The sequence below is a fragment of the Macrobrachium nipponense genome, chromosome 3, assembly GCF_015104395.2.
Source record: "Macrobrachium nipponense isolate FS-2020 chromosome 3, ASM1510439v2, whole genome shotgun sequence".
In the NCBI taxonomy this organism is placed as follows: Eukaryota; Metazoa; Arthropoda; class Malacostraca; order Decapoda; family Palaemonidae; genus Macrobrachium; species Macrobrachium nipponense.
Window position 1 is genome coordinate 106,557,172 of NC_087202.1, and position 17,260 is coordinate 106,574,431.

General features: G+C 37.0%; 1 protein-coding gene across 4 annotated transcripts in view; it reads right to left on the reverse strand.

Annotated features, from left to right (window-relative positions):
* Nucleotides 1-2,330: 2,330 nt before the first annotated feature.
* The window catches only part of LOC135221938 (structural maintenance of chromosomes protein 1A-like), a 55,137-nt gene continuing 40,207 nt past the window's right edge, over nucleotides 2,331-17,260 (reverse strand). The window contains exons 7-8 of one of the 4 annotated variants that reach the window (XR_010316128.1): nucleotides 14,260-14,358; nucleotides 2,331-2,695 (exon numbers count right to left, since the gene is read on the reverse strand). Coding sequence is in view for 2 of the 4 variants with exons in the window: in XM_064259968.1 (XP_064116038.1) it covers nucleotides 2,690-2,695 (6 nt within the window). In the remaining 2 variants the exon portion in view is untranslated. Of the gene's footprint in view, nucleotides 2,696-14,236; nucleotides 14,359-17,260 lie in introns of all 4 variants that reach the window. The other 3 variants (XR_010316127.1, XM_064259969.1, XM_064259968.1) reach the window with 3 other exon arrangements.

Here is a 17,260-nt window from a genome sequence, read left to right on the forward strand (position 1 = left end):
TATATATATTATATATTATATATATATATTATATAATATATAGATACACACACACACACAGTATTATATATATAATATATATAATAATATATATATATATATATATATTACATATATATAGATATAATAACAATATTAAATATATATAGAATATATATTCATATATATATATATATATTACATATATCATATATCACATATCTAATATATATAATATTAATATATAATAATATATATATATATAATATATATAATACACACACACATATAGATATATATAGAATATATATATATATACACACACAGATATATAATTATCTAATATATATCCATATATTATTAATATATATAATATCTATTATACAACACACCACACAATATATATTAATTATTATATATATCTATGATCTTATATATATGATAATTATTATATATACAACACACACATATATATATATATATAGACACCACACTATATATATATATATATATTATATACTAATATCTATATCTAGATATAACACACACACACACATATATATTATAGAATATATATATATATTATAATATATATATATTATATGATATATATCTAATAATATATAATATATATCCCACACACACCACACCTATATATATTGTGAAAATGAAATTATGTTTCCAGTATACTTTTTACATTTTACTGTAATGTTTGGCCTTTTTTTTTTATGTCCAATTGTATAGACATTGTTAGACATTTTTGTCAGTTGATATGTTTTTGGATTTCAATCTTCACAATACAGTTGGTTCCCCCCCCCCCCCCCATATTCAACGGGGGATGAGTACCAGAAACCCCTCACAAATGTTTAGAATTTGTGAATAGTTGAAAATCCCTATCAAAAACCCTGAAAAATGGCCTATTTTGGTAGGAAAAACTCAAGAATAAACACAGTTTTTATACCTGGTTTTTTTAAAATAGTTTTATCCCACAAAGTGCATTTTATGAATGAAATTGGTAAAAAGAACTGGGGACTTGTGAATGTTTCTCTTAGAAAATATTGTGAATAGGGCGAATTTTCCGCGAAATACTGGGTAGATATGGTCCAGAGAAATCTGTGAATCGGGATCATGAATACAGGGGCCCCATTATTGTAGTACCTCCACATTTTTGGATGACTAAATTTTTATTATTTTTGGGTGTGATCCCCATAATTTTGTTAGTTGGTAGTCTCATGTTGCAAGTATTGAAAACTTCATATTCCTGTTAAGATGGCATCCTTCTTGATTCCTGTTTTGTATAATTTTCCTAGGAATCATTAGTTGGTTGTAAATATAATTATTAGTTTCGTGTTATTGCTTTAATGAAAATATTTTTACTACCTGCCATTTTTTTATACATAAGAGAAATTTATCGAACATTAAAACCTCTAAATTTTAGCTTTAATTTAGCCTCTTTTATGGTCATTCCTTTTATCCTCTGTAGTAATTTTAATTGTCTTGTACATAAAATATTCTTACATCTTACTTGATAGTTTTGACACATTAATACATTCCACAGTTCATGTAGTTGGGTCCTTTATTTATTTTAAGTTGCAATTCTGTTGTCTGAATAGTTTGTTTCTTTAGCTTTAAAAATGAACTATAATGACAGTAATGATAGTATCTGTTCTCAATAATTAAGATTAGTGATAAGAAAGTTGGAGTGGTTGGAGAGTTGAGGTGGAAAAAGCTGTGATAACATTCAGAAGAGATTGAAGGAATAAAGAAAGAGAATAGAAAGACAATATTGAACCATGTTAAAAGAAAAATTCCTCGCCTGTCATATGGTTTCAGTAAGCCATTCTCTCACTGACGGGCAAATCAGTGGGAAAAGCACTCGATAGTAACTCGGAAAATTCATGAAATACATTTTTTCATTGACATAACTACAGTATACTATACTGAAATTCCAAATACCGTACTACTTAAAGGAAAATTATTCATTATTAACACATACTGCAGTAAGGGATTTGAATTACTCAGAAGTAAGACTAATACCATATGATTTAAAGTTGTTTATTGAAAAGACTCAAGAATTAGCAAAATGCTGACAGTACCAGAGATTTAGAAGTATTATTTACAAAAGTACATAAAGATGTATACAATAAGAAATTAAATTTGTTGCTTGTGAAAAAAAATTGGCATATGCATGCTAAAACAATTAATCTCATAAATTATTCTGCAATTTGAAGATGAAAAAAAATATATATTTTCCTGATTGAAATTTATAAATCTCAAATGGACAAAATAAAACTACCTTTTTAAATAAATCTAATTATCTATAAACTACAGAAAAAAAAACAAAGATGATATAATAAGAAATTAAATTTGTTGCTTGTGAACAAAATCAGCATATGCATGCTAAAACAATCTCATAAATTGTTCTGCAATTTGAAGATGAAAAAAAATAGATATTTTCCTGGTTGAAATGATAAATCTCAAATGGACAAAATAAAACTCTCCCTTTTTAAATAAATCTAATTATCTATAAACTACAGAAAAAAAAAAACCTTTCATGAATAAATCTGAATACCATACCATACATAACCTATAAATCTTGAAAATAGTTACTCATACTTTAGTACTCTATTACCTATAAGGTATTTGTCAACCTTAAATGCAGTGCAATAATTTACATGGCTTTTGAACTCTGCTGTATCAACTGATGCTTTCAGCGCTGTGGAAAAAGAAAAGAATTGAACATTAGTAAAATTCTAAAAAGATATCATGTAACATGGTACGAATTTAGGAGGAAAAAAATAAAATAAAAAAACCTACTTCTATCACACCAAAAGTATTTCATGTGTTTACAAAAAGTGAGATTTTAGTAAAACACTGGCTTCATATAATCAAGTCTGTAATTACATGTACCCAGAGGAGACTAGTCATTATGGCTCTGGCCAGTATACTTTTAGAATGTGACGCTAAAATGTCATCCCATTAAACATTTACTTTCAATATGTATGCTGAAATGGTTCAAGATTCCCATAAAAATTCTTAAAGGGCTCTGATCTAAAACTGTCAATAATTGCTACTTGACACTCGCATACAATTGAAATTTATAAAAACAATAGCTCCTTGTCTGCATGCCATTCTATGAGTACTGAATATGGCCTAACACAATGATTCAAGTTTTGCCAGGATAATAGCTATTAAATAAAACTCACTTTTCCCACCTTTGAATCCCTTGGATTAAAGTTCCTATTTTAAAAGTTCCTATTGTATCAAAGTTATAAAGCATAATTATGCTCAATTTCAGAACCTTGTAGAGCAAAATTAAGCCGTATTGTATAGTCATTTATAAACTAAGACATATATGCAAAAGTGTCACAATATTGCTTGCCTTTTGCTATTTAAGCTGAGTCAGCAGACCACTACCATATTTAGCCTTGATATGCAAATCAGCTTGTCCCCTAATTTGTAACTAATGGTAACCAGATATTAATTCTATAATTAACTCAAACTTGAAACATAATCAGCAGCATAGAGTAGTTTTCACTCCTTCCTTAGGTTCACAGGATCTTTTCCTTCCTTATTTCACAGTAACTTTTGTGTGTGTGTGTGTGTACACATGTTGATTGCTCTAATTCTTGAATTGTTCATATACGAAACAAACCTTCAGTCTTAACATTAGGGTTACTAGCACCAAGCTGGAAACCGGTAGAATTAAAATTAAACTTGTGAGATCCAGGGACTATTGGCATCTATACCGGGTCACGGGGCATGTATTACCCAGAATGCCCTTGGCGTCCTGTGACCCACCAGTTATCTTTCTACCGCCTTTAAGATAGGATGTGTTTACTGTCTATTTGTTTAAAGCCGGTTTTAGTTTGCCCGTTTTTATCCATTTCACTTTCATTTTTCTTGTTAATTCTCTTTCTCTGAGTGTGGTCAGTGTGGGTGTGAGCTGTAAAAGTGTGTAAGTGGTGAGATGGAGGTTTTTGCTTTATCATCGGGATCTACCATTTCAAAGACAAGACAAAGGAAATGCCCTGGTGTCAGTGGCTTTCCGTGTTCAAGATACCTAACTTCGGTGTCGACGGATCCTCATCCAACGTGTAGTAGGTGCAAAGAAAATGTATGTACAACCACTAATCCTTGTTTCTGTTTGTCGTGGTTGGTCGGTGGAACAGTGGAGGAAATTTTATGAGAAAGGACCAGTACAAAAGGAAGGAGTCGACGGCATGGATGATCAAGCGTTGCCGGCTTCTTTTGTATCAGCAATACAACAGACTGCTCCATATGTTTCGCCACCTGCTTTTGATTTGTCCCATACCCCTTCGGATTCTCCTAGCGGTTTGTTATCGGAAACTCCAGGAGGGGTTTTGGGTAATTTTAAGCATAATATTTACGCTCCATTATTCCCAGCAGGGAGGGGGGTGAGAGCATCGCCATCTTTGTTCCAGGTGCCCGCTCCCAACGCGAACAGGATGGAAGGTACGTGGGCGGCAGTAGGCCTAACAGGCGTACCAACCTTGGAAGGTTTGCTGTCGCTTATATAGTGTCACGATTCCAGCAGAGTCTGGCAGCGCTGAATATTCCTCATCCCCCTGGCTTGCACTTTATGGGAAATAATGCCGCGGCTACACCAACAACTTCTATGTATACAGCGGTGCAGAACATTGCAGGTAGTTTTGCTGCAAATGCAGGGATGGTAGCAGCAGCCGCCCAGTCCTCTCCCTACAAAATTGGTGACGTCACACACCAACTGGCAGACGGGAGAAGTCACAGCCTACTACTTCTCGGTCTACTTCGCTGCCTCCGACCCAAATACGCTTTCTGACTCTGTGGTACACTGTAAATTTAGAAATTACAGATCTAGAAGAAAAAAATTAATAAGAAAGACAAAAAGAAAAGGCATGATTCATCTTCTGCGTCTTCTTCCTCTAGATCGGCGTCATCGCTAAGTTCGATGACTTCACGGTGTGTACCAGTCAAGCGTTGGAGGATACGGATTCGTGACTGATCCTCAGGCCAAGAGGAGAAGAGTGAATTCTTCTTCATCTTCGGGCCAGGACTGTCACATCCCAATCAGCAAAAAGGTAAGAAGTCAGTGGTTGGTAAGTTCAAAGCTGGCGGACGAAGCCGTTTACAAGAGTCCGAACGAGCAAGTGAGTCGACGGTCGCTGGGCTAGCGGCCAATGCAGAGTTCCCAATAGAGACTACAAAGTCTTAGAAAGACTACAATGCTGTTGGCGAAATCGACGTTGGGGGCGAAAAGTGCAGCAAAGGATAGAGCACAGATACCGGTTTTACCTGTAAGACCTTTTAAAATACGGAGGAAGGAACGAAAAGGCTCCTATTAAAAGAACGAAGAATAGAGAGTTGGCAACCTCATCTGATACGTTGGTAGAAAGCATTGTCCGCCTAGATGAAGGAGCAAGGCCGAATTCTCCGATGACCGTTGGAGACTATATCATCGTCATGGAGAGGAAAGTTAGCTCGGTTTCGAGGGCGCCTTCATCATGGAGGTATAGGCGAAATTCTCGCTCTAGATCCGTGAGCAGAGAAGGAGTGAGGTGGTCTCGTTCTCCTGCTTACTATTCGGGATAGAACCGTCGGCGATCATCAGAGACCAAAGAGAACCGCGGCCGTAGGGGCATGCGGCACAAGACACCCGGACGTTTGTCAGGGGATAGGAATGAGAGAGCGCCTCCTGTGGCTGAGCACAGTAAGCTAGAACGGAGGAAGGGGAAAACCAGATGTTTCTGGCTTCGTATGCGCAAGTGATTGAATGATTCGTCAATTCAATAACCTTTCGGGGAGAACGGAAACACCTGCCAGTATGCTTCCTCCGGGGATTGACATGACATTTGGGTTGCACAGGATATCAAGGTGTCGTATGAATTGCCTTGTTCAAGTCATGCAGAGTCCGTTTTACAACATGTAATTGCATGGATTGCGGGAAGGGATAATGCCTTAAGAACAAACAGATCGTTTAAGTTTATCCCTCCTCCATTGATGAAAATATTATACAACACCGACGGTTCCTTTGCTATCTAGACAAATTAACCAAATGTGGTAAGGTTAAGGCCTGGATTAACCTTAGATAAGTTAAAATGGAATGCCCTTCGATGACTTGCCAAGAGGCTGGCTACGTTGAAAGCAACAGCTGCTTCTGTCTTTCAGACTGCTTCCAGGCTGGATCTTTGGTCAACAGTAGTCGCGAAGATTGCATCCTCAGAAGTGACGAGAAAAGTAGTGGATGAATCAATGTTCATTAGATTACTGCAATTAGGTGCCACAGCAATTGCGTACTTGAAAATTTAGGTGCCAATGTTTGGGCAAATATCCTGTTAACCCTTAACGCCGACTGGACATATTTTAACCGTCGACATTTTTGGTCTCTCGGGGTGCCGACTGGACGTATATTACGTCGACATAACAAAAGTTTTTTTTAAAAATTCGCGGGGAAAAATACTTTTAGGCCTACAGCCAAAAACTCTTGAATCACACGCTTTGGGGGATGCTGGGAGTTCACAGATCAAGGTGTTGTTTTGTTTACAATCTTTACGCAGGCGCGCAAGCGCAAATTTCTTTCTTGCCGCACTAAAAAGTATCTGTGACACATCTCGGAAATTATTTGGTTTTCGTCACTGACTATTTTTTTACCAATTTTAAATAGCCGTTACATGGAGTAGTATATATGAAAATGTGCGCATTTTTATGTAGACAACGAAAAAAATACTCATGATTGTAGCTTTATCAGTTTTGAGATATTTTCATATAGATAAGATGAGTGCCAAAATTTCTTCAAACCTCGCGGTCAACTTTCGACTCTACCGAAAATGGTTGAAAAACGGCAATTGTAAGCTAAAACTCTTATATTTTAGTAATATTCAATCATTTACCTTAAGTTTTGCAACTAATTGGAAGTCTCTAGCACATATTTAGATTTATGGTGAATTTAGAAAAAACTTTTTCCTTACGTCCGCGCGGTAACTCTTCCGAAAAAAAAATCATACATGCGATTGTGGTAATGTTTGCACCATTTTAAATTAGCCGTTACATAAAGTTTTATATATGAAAATGTGCACAATTTCATGCACAATACAACTAAAAACAACCCATGGTTTGAGCTTGTTTATCAATTTTGAAATATGTTCATATAAAAAATGATAAATGACAAATTTTCAACCTTCGGTCAATTTTGACTCTACCGAAATGGTCGAAAAACGCAATTGTAAGCTAAAATGATTAATATTCTAGTAAATATTCAAGCATTTACCTTCATTTTGCAACAAATTGGAAGTCTCTAGCACAATATTTCGATTTATGGTGAATTTATGAAAAAAATAACATTTTCTTTACGTCCGCGCGGTAACTTCCGAAAAAAATCATACATGCGATTGTGGTAATGTTTGCACCATTTTAAATTAGCCGTTACATAAAGTTTTATATATGAAATGTGCGCAATTTCATTAGAATACAACAAAAGATAATTGAAGGTTGTAGCTTTTCTCATTTTTGAAATATTTGCATATAAATCACGATAAATAGAAAAAAAACCACGTTCGATCAACTGACTCTACCGAAATGGTCGAAAAACGCAATTGTAAGCTAAAACTCTTACAGTCTAGTAATATTCAGTCATTTATCTTCATTTTGAAACAAATTCGAAGTCTCTAGCACAATATTCAAATTTATGGTGAATTTAAAAAAAAAACTTAACTTCCCTCCTCGCTCGGATTCTCCGCCACAAATCTCCGAAATGTGTACGTCCCATTTCGGAATATTTGCTCAGTTTCATGTTAGGCATTTCATAGAGTTTTATATATGAAAATGTGCGCAATTTCATGTAGAATAAAACGAAAAAATATTTGAAAGTTGTAGCTTTCTTATCTTTCCGAAATAATTGCATATAAAAAAAAATATATATATAAAAAATTCGACATTCGGTCAACTTTAACTCGTCAGATATGATCGAAAACTGCATTTGTAAGCTAATATTTATTATAGTATAGTAATATTCAATCATTTGTCTTCATTCTGAAAGAAATTGGAAGTCTCTAAGACAATATTTAGATTTATGGTGAATTTTTGAAAAAATTATTTGTTTACGTCAGCGCGTTACGAATTCATGCATTATTTTGTGATAATATTTTCTCTGTGTTGCTTTTATCGTTTTACAATGTGTTATATATCAAAATGATCGCAATTTAGTGTACATTACAACGGAAAAAAAGTAACTTGTTACCTTTAACTGTTTTGCGCACAGCGCAATTTGAATACATTATATATGAAATTGCGTTTTTGCGCTATCATATATCGCATTATTTATATATGATAATGATAATTTTTTTTCATTTCTGATGGTTGCATACTAAACTTCAGGCAATGACAAAAAAAAGGAGCCAAAAATGAACTCTTAATTCTTGAAAAAACTAAGCGCGCTGTGATTTTTTGTTTAAAAAAATATTTTTTCCGCTTCCGCGCTCTCTCTGAAACACCTCCGGCACACGGGAGACATTTTTTTTTTTACCACTTCGGCGTTTAAGGGTTAATGAGGGATGGCTGCTTTGGCTGACTAAGCCGCACTGTTGATTTGGATTCCCTGCTAGCAATGAGGATGGGGATATCTTAAGAGTCGCAATTGCTGTTGCCAGAGGCCATACTGGAAGAGGCTATAGATAGAAGAAAATGGACACTAACGATCGATTGGTACAGCAGGCAGTTAGAAAAACATCTAACAGTCAAGCTAACCCCTATGGAGGTAAGGCAGCAGCAAATACCTTGAAAGAAGCCAGTGAGGCATAACATCCCTAATAGAACAACAAGACCCTCTCCCCCAAAGAAGTTGGCTCATTGCCCCTTTCACAATAGAAATAACAGAGGAAGGGGGAGTAGGGGAGGGGAAGAGGGGAGAGGTCAAGACGATAGATGGGCCACTTCTCATCACTCAGCCACACCAGTGGAGGGTTGCTGGCAAAATCACTCGAAGGTGTGGCAGGAACTGGAGCAGAGCAGTGGGTGGTGAATGTTCTCAGGGTCGGGTATTTGATTCTGTCAAAGTATCCCCACCCCTGACAGAACAGCCATTACCTCGCCTCGCTTATGCTCAAGAACCTCAGAAGGCTTTTATTCTGCAAGAGGAAGTGAAGAAGATGATGGAAAAAGGGGCTGTGGACAAGTATCCATTCTGTCAAAGGGGTTTTGCAGCAAGATTTTCCTTGTACCCAAAACCAACGGGGACTGGAGGACAGTAATAGACCTGTCAACATTGAATCTGTTTTATAGAAAAGACCAGATTCAGAATGGAAACTCCAAAGACTGTTTTACAAGCAGTCAGGGTCAAGGACTTTATGCTGACAATCGACTTGAAGGACGCATACTTTCAGTCTTACAGGAAATTTCTCCGCTTCAGTCTTCCAGAGAAAGTTTTCGAGTTCAAAGTCCTGTGCTTCGAACTGACAATGTCTCCTCAAGTTTTTACCAGAGTGTTCACTCTCGTGTCGACATGGGCGCATGCTCAGGGGATCAGGCTAATGAGATATCTAGATGATTGGCTGGTGATATCAAAGTCCAGAGAGAAATTACTCGGGGACAGGGCGACCCTTCTACAGTTTTGTCACAATTTAGGTATTGTGATAAATCGGAAGTCACAGTTGGATCCAAGTCAACGGCTAGTGTATCTGGGAATGGTTATAGACACAATAAAAGCCAAAGTATTCCGACAGACCAGAGTAGAGAAATGCAAACAAGTGGTGAACGCATTTCTGGAAAAAACAAAAAAAACACAGACCAGCAAAACAGTGGCAGTAGTACTGGGAGTTCTAACTTCCTTGGAAAAGCTAGTACCCACAAGCGAGGCTACACCCTCAATCTCTACAATGGAGGATGGAGTTTAGGTCACCAGTAGTAGATCACCCTTTACGAGCAGATTCCCTTGTCGGCAGAAGTGAGGAAAGACTTGCTGTGGTGGGTGAAGTTACAACAATCTAACAGTGGGTGTTCTTCTTCAGCAACCCTCCCTGGATCTCTTGCTGTTCTCAGATGCGTCACTAGAAGGTTGGGGAGCCCATATGGAGGAGCTGATGGTTTCAGCAAAATGGAGTGGCGAGGACAGAGAACTCCATATCATATAAAGGTGCTGGAGTTTAAAAGCAGCATTTCTAGCCTACAGGAATTCAGGAGAGGGTTAGGGGCAATCAGTAGTATTGATGTCAGACAACACCCACAGTAGTAGCTTACATAAACAAACAAGGAGGCCTAGTTTCTCGACAGTTACATTTGATGACAGTTCAACTTCATTAGTGGGTTGAAGAGAAACCTAGTAGACATCAGGGCCAGATATTATTCCGGGAAAAAAGAAACATAGTGGCCGACAAGTTGAGCTGCAGGGATCAGATCTTGGGAATGGAGTGTCCTTGCACCAACATGTAGTAGACAGGATGTTCATGTTGTGGGAAAGGCCGATCATAGACCTATTCGCAACCAGTACAACAAAAAGTTGAAGTATTGTTCGGTAGTCCCAGACGCAGAGGCAGTATCAGAAGGTGCGCTACAATACCCATGGGACAATCTGGACGTTTACACATTTCCTCCATTTTGTTTAATCCGTCAGCTTCTGAACAAGGTAATACGGTCTCAACCTCAGAATGACTCTGGTAGCTCCTTTATGGCCAAAGGAACAGAATGGTTTCTGAACCTCTTAGAACTCCTAATAGACGTGCCAAGAGTTACCCCCATGGAACAACCTACTATGTCACGCTGCACGTGGAGAAGTACCACTGGTCAGTGAAGTCCCTATCACTTCACGGGTGGAGACTGTTAAGTATCTCCTGTTGAGTGAGAGGGTTTTCGCAAAAGCAGCAGCCCAGATGGCAGGAAATATCAGAAAGTCATCGGCAGCATATACCAAGAAAATGGTCAGCATACTGTGATGGGTGTCGTAGAGGGAACTTGTCTCCACTTGGTACCACTATCAGCAATTAGCAGACTTTCTGATATATCTCAGGACAGATAGACATATGTCTGTATCTGCAAGTAAAGGGGTACAGGGCTGCTCTAGCCTCGGCCTTACGCATGGAAGGTGTGGACATTTCATCTTCATGGGAGTTGGCCATGTTGATGAAGAGCTTTGAGCAGCCATGTTCGCCAAAGGAGCTAAAAGCCCCAGATTGGGATTTGACCATGGTACTGAGTAGTCTGACAAAACCTCCCTAAGAACCACTAAGGCAGTCCACAGATAGGAGCCTGACCCTGAAGACAGTCTTCTTATTGGCCCTAGCTTGAACCAAAAGGGAAAAGTGGGGGGAACTACATGGCCTGTCATATTATCGTAAAGCAACCTGAGAGGTTGGAAGTCAATGGTATTTGAGTTTGTTCCAGAATTCGTGGCCAAAACTCAAAATCCATCAATAGTGGATGGTAGATTCGAATCCTTTTCCATACCTTATCTGGCAGATTCGTAGACAATGACAAAGAAGAGATGGTTCTGTGTCCTGCCAGGGTAATAAGAGAGTACTTAAGAAGGACAAGGCACCTCAGCCGGGGTGCCAAAGGTTGTTCGTAAGTACAGGACGGAACAAAAAGGAAGTGTCCAGGAATACAACATCGTTTTGGCTAAGAGAAACGATTCAGGATGCCTACATGACAAGAAGACTGGGTCAGATAGCCAGGAGGGGGCTAGGGCTCATGACATCAGAGGCTTTAGTGCTTCTTTGGCATTCAAGAAGAATATGTCTGTGGAGAGAATTCTGAAAGCTGGTGTTTGGAAATGTCAAAGAACTTTGCACTTCCTTTTATTCAAATGACGTTGCCCACAGATCCTTGGATACCCTTTCCTTGGGTCCATGGTGGCGGCCCAGCCCACAAGTGATATAGCTCATCCAGTACCCCTGGCGGGTCAGTTTGTTTGTGTAGTCTAAGATGAAGGTATGAAAGTAGAATGAATGGGATGACTGGTCGTTTTTTCTTCACTACTTTCTTTTTACTCCTTTACCTGCGGGCAGTATGAAGGAGAGTACCATCATAGGCTGGGAACGGACTAGATGCAGGTGAGGTGGTCAGCCATACTGTAAAGTATTTTAATGTTTTTTTTATAGTACACTTTTCTGTAAAAAACACACCCCCCCCCCCCCCCCCTCTCTGTAATAGGGAGAGAGTGGGGTGACGGTAGATCCCAAGATACAAGGGACAAGAGTGGTTTTATGAGAATGGAAGGTTCTTTATTTTCCCATAGTTTATAAACCATGGCATGGTACCCAGCACCCAGTGAGGGAAACCAAAGATTTTTCTTTTATATCTTGGTTCAAGGGTTTATAGTCCATGCTCTTGGAATACTCCTAAAATTCGGAAATGGATAAAGGTGGCAAACTCCCAGTCAGTTGTAGAGACTTACCTCCCTCCAATAAGTAACTATATCCTAATGTTAAGACCAAAGGTTTGTTTCATATATGAACAAATGACAAATTTGTAACTAATTTGTATTTTTCATAAGTAACAAACCTGAGGTCTTAACAGTTAAAGGCCCACCTCGAACCACCCCTCTAGCAGTCTAAACTGGGTTAGAAGTGTAACTGGTGGGTCACAGAACGCCAAGGGCATTCTGGGTAATGCATGCCTGTGACCCAGTATAGATGCCAATAGTCCTTGGATCTCACAAGTTTAATTTTAATTCTACCGGTTTCCAGCTTGGCGCTAGTAAATCCTAATGTTGAGACCTCAGGTTTGTTAGTTAAAAAAAAATACAAATTAGTTACAAATTTGTCATTTTTGCTTTAAAACTCTAGGATAAGGGGATGGCAATCCAAGTAAAGAATCATAACTTGAATTGTTCATAAAAATTGCAAACCCTCCGATCACTATGGTAAAAAAATTAATTCAATAAATGCAATCTAAATCATGAGATTTACAACTGTAATTTACATAAACTGATATTAGTAGTTTAAAGGATCACCAGGACTAATTTCTGATTCTGTTTAGCCTACCCCCTAAGAATGATGGTAAATGAGAGGGGAAAACAGGGAGCAAGGTAAAAAAAAATAAAATAAATAAATTAGCAGCAAATATGGAAAAATAGTAGAGAAATTAAAATAAGTTTAAAATGCATAAAAAGCAATGCAGCTAGAAGAAAAAAAGAACATGTACAATCTTACAAACTATTGGTTTGGTAACCTGTAACAAATGCAGTTTTGTAATCTCTGTTGTATATTCACTTTATTTGTACACAAGTTAGGAAGTCGTTTCTTTAAGGTAAGTTTTCAGTTCACAAAATGTCACATCAAAGCTAGATCAAGATTGAGGCATAATGACATCCATGCATTCCATTCTAATCAGTGAAAAGAGGAAGACACTGACTACATATAACTAATTGTAAAAACATATAAATTGAAAAGGCTCTCACTTCACTGATCTTCACATGATTATAACTTTACTCTTAGAATGACAGAGGTCTAACAAAACTCTACTAAAATCCAGTTCATTAATGTGATGAGTGTGTGGTGGAAGATTTGAGCATGAAAGTTAAAATGGAAATGCATCAAGTGAACTGCAAGAAAATAAATTGCAACATGGGGCCAAAGGATGTGAAAAGAAATTTTGGTACCACTTTCAGAGCACAAAGCCTTACCACCCAATACATACAGTTAAAAGCACTTATGACAAAAGAGAAATCAAAGTTAAGGATAGTACAAACAAAATTAGAAAATTATTTATGCGTATAATATGATGAATTTTAAATAAATTTTTTATTTGTCATAACTAAGAAACATTTGGCCTTGACAAAGATAAATTCTCTGGTGCCAGCTGGAGCCTAGCTATAATTAATACAAGGAATTAAGTAGCCAAAGAGACCTCTAAAAATGCACCAAGCTAATAAGAAAAGATTCCCCCTCTAATTAATCTTACCAACCAGCTTTACAACTAATAACATCATGAACAAGGAACCTAAATCTGGTAATAGTTTCCTCACACAAGATGCAAACTATTAAAAGTACAAAAAAATCCTTTGTACTTCATTAAACCTAGCAAGAATTACCCTCTCTAAAGATTGCACTCGACATACAATTTTTTCAAGTTAAGAGTGTACTGAAACTTTTACATAATGGTATGTTCATTGTCTGCATTACAAGCATCAACCGACCAACACAGTATTTTAACAACTTTGGGTGTTGATGCCGACAGTAACCAACAACAGCCATAATATGTAATGAAGATGAAAATGATATGATAACATAGATAGGAAACGAAACTGTCATAAAACTCTACCACATACTTATTTCTAAAAATTCTAATTACCACACTGTATACTGTTTTCTTCTATTTGCAGCATACAGTAGTTTGAGTAGTTTTCAAAAACCAGATTGTCCTTACATGAGTACTTGGAACATCCTTTCACTAGAAAAAAAAAGAAAGAAAAAATAACAAAATATATAAAAAAAACTGATGTATACAAATAAACTTATTTTTTTTATCACACCCAACCAAAAGATTTAAAAATGTAGTAGAGTTAACATAAACTTAAACCCTTAAATATAGTTAATTAATTAAAAACTAATACCAAGTATGTAACTGATGGATTTACAAACAACAGACAGATCTGTGGAACTACCATGGAGTGAATGGACATTTTCAACAGTGGCACAAAATTTCATTGTTCGTGAGCCTATTTCTTTCAAAACAAATTTATTGAATTATTCTTTGGTTAATCTCTCCAAAGATCACTCACAAGTCGATTGCACTCACAATATATTCCGTACCAGTATATTATGGTTAGCCTTGATACTACGTATAGTGTGAATCATTTTACAACTTGATCCACCTTGCTTAAAAACTTCCTGCGACTTATTTGCATTCATTCTACGATGACAAACAAAAATGACTAAAAGAAATAGTATCAATTTTTTTCTGTTATTTTACACGAACCTCAGTGATACAGATAAAGTTAACTGCACTCAAGTTTGAGTGCCAAGCTCCTTGGCTTTTAGATGTTATTAAATTAAATAATATAACCAGAGTATTTATAATATAACCAGAGTATTGCCTATCTCAAGAACACAGTATCAGTATCATCTTGGACAGGACACTTCCTAATATCCAAGAGTAACTTTTAATCTAAAATTTACACCTTCACATTTTGAAAGGAATTAAAAACCCATTATTTTACTATGGAAAGGGAACTTACTTAACAGCTGGTGTAAAGACAAAATTGCCATTCTCTTCAATAATCTTTGGCTCTTGTTACATGCTCATCTTAGAATTTTAAACTATTATAACCAACAAATTTCTCTGATCATATTACTCTGTCGTTTTTAGTTAACCAACCAATGAAAGGTCTCCATACTAAAAATTATTAAATCCTATTTTCCCTAAATTACACAAAATGTTTCAGCTATCAAAACTACTTACTTGGCCTCCTTTTACTTCTGACATTTTTGCCTCTACTATTTCTGAGCAATTCATTGCCCTGGTTACAAATATGTAACTTTGCCCAAAACAATATGAATGTTAATGAACAGCTTATGTTAGACTTCTTGTCTTAAAGTCTTGATTAAAAAAAAAAAAAATTTTTTTTAAGGTACATTCAAAAGCAAGACTTGGCTTTCCGGAACTTCCATTTAGGCTTAAAGTGGATTGTCAGTTTTATAATCAATTTCTTTAAGTTGTTGGAGTCACTTATAACGCTACTTGCAATTGATATTTCTTAAACATTGTTGAAAAAGCTTACTCACCAGTACCTTCTGAACTTATATTTACTCTTCCCCATTAAATAATAACAATAAAAAAATTTCCTATTATTTTTTGCTTCTTTTACACCAATTTCTGTTTTATTTAATAAATCACAGGCAAAGTTTTGGACTTCCTGTTAAAAAAAATAAAAAATCTTGAATCCTTAAATACATTTCAATATGAGAAAATAAGACCTCTTTAATTTCAGTGGCCAGGGCTCTCTTAATGCATCTTTGTCATAACCACAAACTCATCTTTTTCATAGCCATAAACTATAACTTAGCACCTCAATTAATACAATCTTTTAACTTAGCAAGGTACTGTTGGCGTTCAGGTAAAATGTGATTCATGGTGTTTTGTTTGTTTGTATGGTGTTTTTACATTGCATGGAACCAGTGGTTGTTCAGCAACAGGACCACAGCTTACGTGACTTCCGAACCATGTCAAGTGAACTTCTATCACCAGATATACACATCTCTGATCCTCAATGGGATCCGTGAGAATTGAACTCGCGACCATCGAGGTGGTAGACCAAGACCAAACTGACCATGCTGTACATTTTTGTCATGTGTTGGTTTGGTTTGTTGAATAACCTGGTAGATCAACCCATGAATCATCAGTGCTCAACAAGCTCTCAAAGAGGTGGATGCACTTTTTGCTTGTGCCACCTACAAGCTGGTACTAGCCTGTTTGTAGGTTATATGTCCTGGTAGGTTAATAATTTTTTCTTGGTATTATTACATATTGTGAAATCTTCCAAAACTTTGTACTTTCAGAAAACTGATTAATGAATATTAAATGGAAAGCATCCTTTGCTAGTTGGGCTCCCTGCCACAAAAGGCAAAGCTGCTTTTTGGGTGATTTCAATTTTTCCATTCTTACAGATTCGATACATGTCCTACGAGTTCTGAGAGTAATGGCGACAAAGCTGTCCTGGCTTAGAAAAATGGGAGTGATAAAGATGACCTCAACATCAATCCTGAAATTGATGAGGATAACCTGGTGCCAGGCATCAGTGAATATGAAGCCCTATAACGCTTCAAGAAATGACAATTTGTCGAAAATTGCATTTTTCTCCTAACTATACAAACCTGAGGTCCTTTAACAATAGGAAGGTAACTAGCAGCAGCTGGAACGGTCGTAAGCTTTGAACAAGGGAGTTCGGTAGTTAACTGCTTGTCCGACAGTGTGCGCGCAGCGCGACTGGGAGGTGAAGAATCACTTTTGCGCCTAAAGCAAGAGTGAGGGGTGGCATGAGGTGGGGGCTATATGTAAGGACCTCAGGTTTGTAGTTAGGAAAAATGCAATTTTCGACAAATTGTCATTTGTTCCGATACGTTATACAAACCATCGGTCTTTTAACAATAGGAAGACTCTACTTGGTGGGAGGAATCTGAGTCTTTGTGAACAGACTGGTGTTCGCCCAACCTTGGAAGCCTCCCTGGTCGTAAGAGCGACGGAGGGATCCAAGCCTCTGTCCAATTGATCGGGGTGTGCACCCCAGGATCAATGGTCAGACCTCTGGACCAAGTACTAAGAGAGAGGGAAGCATATCTCTTCATACCAGCAA